The sequence below is a fragment of the Pseudopodoces humilis genome, chromosome 1 (genome assembly GCF_049639895.1).
Source record: "Pseudopodoces humilis isolate 2021_Gansu_Grassland_sample_001 chromosome 1, ASM4963989v1, whole genome shotgun sequence".
NCBI lineage: Eukaryota > Metazoa > Chordata > Aves > Passeriformes > Paridae > Pseudopodoces > Pseudopodoces humilis.
The window spans coordinates 46,368,888-46,374,887 of record NC_142200.1 but is presented as its reverse complement, the minus strand read 5'-3'; the positions used below and the strand labels follow the sequence as shown (position 1 = coordinate 46,374,887).

Sequence of the window (6,000 nt, the reverse complement as noted above, 5' to 3'; positions counted from 1 at the left end):
ATATCTCTTTCATCCGTCATTTCCCCTTCCCTTCCTCACTGCTCCCTGCTTAGGATGCTGCCTGTGCAGTGTCCCTAACACAGAAGTAGCACACAGTAGAGACTTGGTGCCTAAATTTGGGGATTATGCTACTCAGTAGAGGCCAAAGGTTCAGAAATAAATCCAAATCACAGAGCTTGATTCTAATGTCTTTGAATGTTCAAAATACCACTTTTGAGAGGAACACATACCTGTGTCCACAGCTTCCTCTAACAATGGGATTAGGTTCTCCTTTCTGATCCATCTTTGGTTTTTTTAATCATCAAGTTAGCAAAGTTGATAAAATTGTAGGGGACATCACAATATTTTGTGACAGTTTGGGATGGCTTGTGAATCATCCACCAGCTATAACTGGAATGTAATACAAGCCATTGTAATGCTTTATGAAGAAAGTGCGTGTTGCTATCTTGCGACAACCATATGTTCCTCTGTTTGTATCTATCTGTTATCCAACACTTACATAAGCCGTTGATGAAATTATCATCACAGGACAAGCACACTTGTAGCATGGTTGAGTTGATCACAATAAAGTAATGAAGGAATGAAGGAGCTTTATGCTGAGGTGGGACTGGCTGCCCGCCTTCGCAAGCCACAGCTGCAGATGAGGCAGCTGCTCAACAGCCATCACTCTGGAGACGACACGACTGCAGATATTTGGGGCTTGGGCTATACGTCCTTTTGGGAAACGGCAAAGTAAATGTGCTTTCTCTGGTGCAGAGGAGTGTGAAGGATTGGGGAGGGGAGTTGAGGGAAAGGCTGGGAGGAGATTGCTTTAATGGTTTACGGAACCCGTGAGATGTTACTTGCACACACAGAGGCACTCGCCCGCCTCAGACTGCAGCAGGGGCAGCAGGGGCCGGGACAGCCCAGGATTGCCGCACCGTAGGACGCACCGTCGGCATTCAAGCGCCATCCCCGGGGACCGCTCCCAGTCCCCGACTGTCCTCCGTGCCCATCGGGCACTACCAGTGTCTGTCCCGGGCACCAGCCCCCATTCGGGAAAACCAGCGGGCAGGTTGGCACGGCACGGCTGCATCCCGGTGCCGCTCCCAGTGCTGCTCCCGGTGCCGCAGACGGGCCGGGCCGAGCCGCAGCCCCGGGTCCGGGGCGGTCTGTGCCGGGCTCCGAGGGCCATGTGCCGAGTACTACGGGCACAGACCCCACCTTCCCCGGCTCCCGCCCGCCCCCACGCATCCAGGAAGGGAAAAAGAGGAGGAGGAGGAGGAGGAGGAGGAGGAGGGAAGGGGGTGAAAGGGAAGGAAAAAAAAAAAAAAAAAAGGAGAGGTTGAAAGGAGGGAGCTCGCCGAGACCCACCCTTCTCCCTCCTCCTCCGGGCTGCTGGCCGGGCTTTTGTTTTCCTCCAGCGCCCCGTTTCCCACACGTGATTGCCGTGTTATTGCACAGGGCGCTCGGCGGCGCGGCTGCTGCACCTATAAATACGGAGCGGGCGGGCGGCGGGGGCCCGGGGCAGCGCGGCGCGGCCGGGCGGAGCGCACCCCCCGACACCCCCATGCCCCCCGCCGGCACCGCGGCGCCCATGCCCCGCCGCCCGCCCGCCTGACGGGCCGGCAGCGAGAGGCAGCGCCCGGCCAGCGGCGAGGGGAGGGGGAGCCGGCCGACAATGGCGGCGGCCGCCACCGCCGCCAGCCCTGGCAGTCCCGCCGCCGGGCCCCTGCCGCCGCCGGCGGAGCCCTGCCTCAGGAAAGCGCCGCAGCCGCCGCCGGGGACGCCGCAGCTGCCGCCGCCGGCGCGCAGCGGCCCCCGCCGCAGGCAGGCCGCGCTCTCCTTCCTCACCAGCATCCCCCTCGACGGGCGCCCCCCGCCGCCGGGCAACGCCGGCCCCGCCGCCCGGCCCCGCCAGGCGCAGCCGCCGCCGCGGCTGGGCAGCCCCCCGGCGGCGCCCGCCGAGCCCCCGGAGGAGGAGGAAGATGAGGAGGAGGAGGAGGACGCCTTCGCCGCGGTGCAGGTGCCGCCCGCCGCCTTCCTGGGCGCCGCGGCGGCGGGCAGCCGCGGCCGCCTCAATTCCTTCACGGCCGGGGTGCTGCCGGTGCCCTTCGGCCGCACCAGCCCCCAGGGCAGCGTCGGAGGCAGCGGAGAGCTGGGGCAGCCCGGCCCCGCCGCCGCCTTCGAGCTGCAGCGGTCCCGGTAAGCCGCGCCGTGGGGATGAGGGATGCTCGGGATGCGGGGATAAGGGATGCGCAGGATGGCGATGGGCTCGGGAAGGGCGGGCACGGCCGCCGGGCGGCCGGGGGAAGCCGTGGGGAGGGAGGGAGACCCGATAGCCGCGGGGCGGGAGCCTCTCTCCTCGGGGCCGGCTCCGCTGCCGTCCGGCCGGGGGAGGGAGCAGCGGCAGCGGCGGGGATGTGCGAGCGTGCAGGGACAGGTCAGCGGAGGTGCCCGAGCCTCCCGGGCGGCAGCAGGCGGTCGGTCGGTCCCGCCTGGGTGCGAGTGGCTGAAAGTTTCTCTCCTGCTCAGCAGTGCGGGCGTGCGGCTGCACAGCCGCCGTGCCCCGCCGCAGCCCAGCCCAGCCCAGCTGCGCAGCGCTTGTCACCCTGCCCTCCCGACTGGTGGTGGATTCATCCCGCCGTGCTGCCTGTCCTTACTTATAGACAGCAGGCTGGGAACCGGCTCTGAGTCAAGTGGGCTGTAGCCCGGTCTGGTAGCCCACAAGGGGCAAGGAAATCTTCGCATCGAAATCCACGGATTACGGTGCGAACGCGTGGTTTAAGCAGCGTCTCGCTACCACCCTAAATGAGCTCTTTATCACCAAGCACTTTGTGTTCCTCTGGGTCGTTTCTTGCCGCCGGGTACTCTTTTGCCTTTTAATTCCCAAAGGAACAAGCTCACCTGCTTCAGCTCTCAAGCTGAGACTTCTGGCTAAGAAGGTGCAATCATGTAAAAATGTGTAAATGCCTGTGGATATAAAATCACCTTCCTTCACTTCCTTAACAACGTACACAGATATCAAAGACTGAGGGGGGAAGAAGCAGGGAAGAAGCTGGAGGAAATGACTGTTCTCCCCAAGCCCACATTGGCAGCCACTCCCACATTCCCCATTTGCCACACTCCCTCCTTCTTTCTCCCTTGGACAAATAGGTAGACTTTGAGTCACATGTTATTGCAAGGGTTTATAAGGGTAATTGAGCATAGATTGCTGTAGAAAAGTCCTTTTCAAAACCAACTAGCTTGGAGGAATTGGAGGTATTCCAGAAGAAAGTTATTTTAGCTGCATGCCCCACTGTTGGTTGGTTGGTTTGTTTTTTTTTTTCCCTTCCATCTAGGTTGTATTGATGGCTTTTTTGAGCCCCTTTTCAGGTGCTGTGCTAGAGGGAGCCCCACCTTCCCAAGCAGAGTACCTGTTGGTGGGTTACCACCCTTCTTCTCCTAGTCATGTGCTTCTCAAAACATTTTCTGCAGTGACAACCATTTAAATTCTCCGTGGATCACCTGCACAGCTATGTCACACTCACACACACCCCCACTCTTGTGCATTTCAGTCTGTGATGTGATTCTACCCACAGCCTTGTGCGGGAGAAGTGACCCAAAGACCATGATTTGGGAATTGCTTTTCTACTCTTGAACTTACTTAGCATTCAAGAGACTGCATTCTTCTCAACCTTCTACTTAATGAGTTTATTACTGATGCATGGTTCCAGTGTTACTTTTCTGGATTCCCAGGGATCATCCTTGATTTTCCTTTCTTGCATGCTTTGATCCTGTGCTTGGTTATGGGAAGGATGCTTAGATCTCACTGGTACCACTTCATTTAGCCCTTCCTCTTCCAGTTATTTTTTCCCATGCACCTTTTTGCTCACTTTCTGAACATTTTCTTCCACAACCTATGTGGGTTGGGTTTTTTGTTGTTTGTTTTGCTTTTTGCGTTTTTTTTTCTATTACATGAGGGCAGAGTGGATTTTAAGAGGGAAAGGTAATTACTGTTCTTGTTTACAACCTAGAAATCCAGAGTCTTGCAAGTTCAGCTTTGCTGCTCGTATGCAAACTAACTGAATGGATAGCCCAAATCCATGGCAAGGGAAATCACCTAAGGAAACCTTTCCAGTATGCTCCTCCCATCCTATAGCGGCTGTCATTTTTGCCGTGTATTTTCTTGTGGTGCAGGCTGCAAGGAACGTGCTGGTTTTCTCATGCTGTTTTGTTTTCTTGAGAGCCAGATACAGCTGTGGTGGAGACTTTGCATTACTCCACTGACAAGTGTGAGGCTCTCCATTGTAGCACTTGCTTAAGGCTGACACTTGTGCGGGAGAGCTCTGGGTAATGTCCCCTGCCTTTGCTGCCTGTTGTGATGCTGCATGTGTGCAATCCAGGGCAGACTTTGGCCTGCCTTCAACAGATCTGTTTCTCTTCTGGAAAAGGCATATATTTTTAAACACCAGGAACGGGCAACTGCAGACTGGGGAGGTTGCACAGAACGCCAGTGCCTCATCTTCTTAATGAAAAGGTGTGGTAGGAGCTCTGATTGCTGGGTTCACCCTTGGCTGCACACAAGTTAAATCACAGGCATGCACCGGGCTGGCACAAGCTCAAGAACAGAGGGTTTGAGCAGCCCTTCTGCTGCTCTCTTAATGGAGAGGAAGGAGCCAAGTCCCCAGAACACAGCCAGCCCTTCTCAGGGTGACAGGGTGAAAGGCACAGCACCTGCCCAGGGACAGGCATTAGCTCATCTGAAGGATGATGCAGGGAGGAAAATCAGATTTTTTTGGTAGTTCACGCGTGCACCGGCTGCCTTTCCTCCCACCCTTCTGCTCTCTGTGTAGTGAGCTTGAAATTGAGTTTGAGGAGTTGTTTGACAGACTAGTCCTGTGTGCTGAGACAGGTAAGTTACAAAGTGAAACCTTTTTCTGTTACAATATCAGGCAAGACAGGTAGCCTTATGTTATTTTTATTTAGTTTTCAGAAACCATTGTGAACATGTAATCAGAGTTCCCTGGCTTTTTTGTTTGTGTTACCAGTTTGTATAATTGCATACTAGTTTATATTTAACAAGGTTATCATTAATGTGGTTTGGGTTTGTGCTCTATGTGTATTCACAAGAAACAAATGATACAAAAAAGGAACATGGAGCTTCTAGCTGCTTGGAGGCTAGTATGTAATTATATGTAAATAGCAAAAAATAGTCTTGTTCAGAAGTTGGCTGCTTGGTGCCAAAGGCTCCTGTTTTCCTGCAGAAGGAGTTTGTTTCAGTTTGTGGTAAATAAGTGGACAAGGACATGAGATTATTAGTAACTAGGTTTCTTTCATGTGATATTATAATTCATTTTAATAGCTGAATAATCTGAAATTAGTGAGGAATTCTGTGAAATCAGGTTTCAACAACATTGGTTTAAAATAATTTCACATCCTGTGGATTAGGTGATGGTCCAGGTACCTGTTTTTATGTGCGCCTATAATTCTTGTTGCCATAGTTTTCTTTGGGAAAAGTATTGCTATCTCCATATGTGAAGCTTCCTTTCCCAGTGGGCCAGGTGGTTAGAAACAAGCACATGCTTCTTTTTTTGTGTTATTTTTGGATTTTTTTCTGTTTTGATAAGGAAGCAAATTGGTGATTGGATTTGGAGTTTAAACAATGCTTAAGGTTGCATTTGTCTGTGTCACCATGTCAGATTTGAAGGCAGATGGGCAGGAAAATTCCTTCTGGGAGCAGCAGGTGCTGGGAAGCAAGGAGAGAGTATCTGCTGAGTTATCACTGGGGAGAGGTCCATTCAGAAGGACACTGAGGTTATCATGGTCCAAACAGATTTTTCTTCAGAATTTACTGACCTACAATAAATCTCACTTCCTAAGTAATTCTAAGCTTGTGAAAATTCAATTTATTTCTACCTATTAGAAAGGACAGAGTTGCATTTGGCCTCAATATTTATCTTTTGGAGACATGCAATGAAGGGAGATGCTAGAATGGTTGACTTCCTTGACTTCAGTGGGTTTGAAAAGTTTCATGGGTTG

At 53.0% G+C, this 6,000-nt stretch overlaps 1 protein-coding gene across 1 annotated transcript in view; it reads left to right on the top strand.

Annotated features, from left to right (window-relative positions):
* Positions 1–1,660: 1,660 nt before the first annotated feature.
* CABLES1 (Cdk5 and Abl enzyme substrate 1) overlaps positions 1,661–6,000 on the top strand; it is a 70,732-nt gene continuing 66,392 nt past the window's right edge. The window contains exon 1 of the mRNA XM_005517438.3: positions 1,661–2,184. Within this exon, the coding sequence (XP_005517495.2) occupies positions 1,661–2,184 (524 nt within the window). The remainder of the gene's footprint in view (positions 2,185–6,000) is intronic.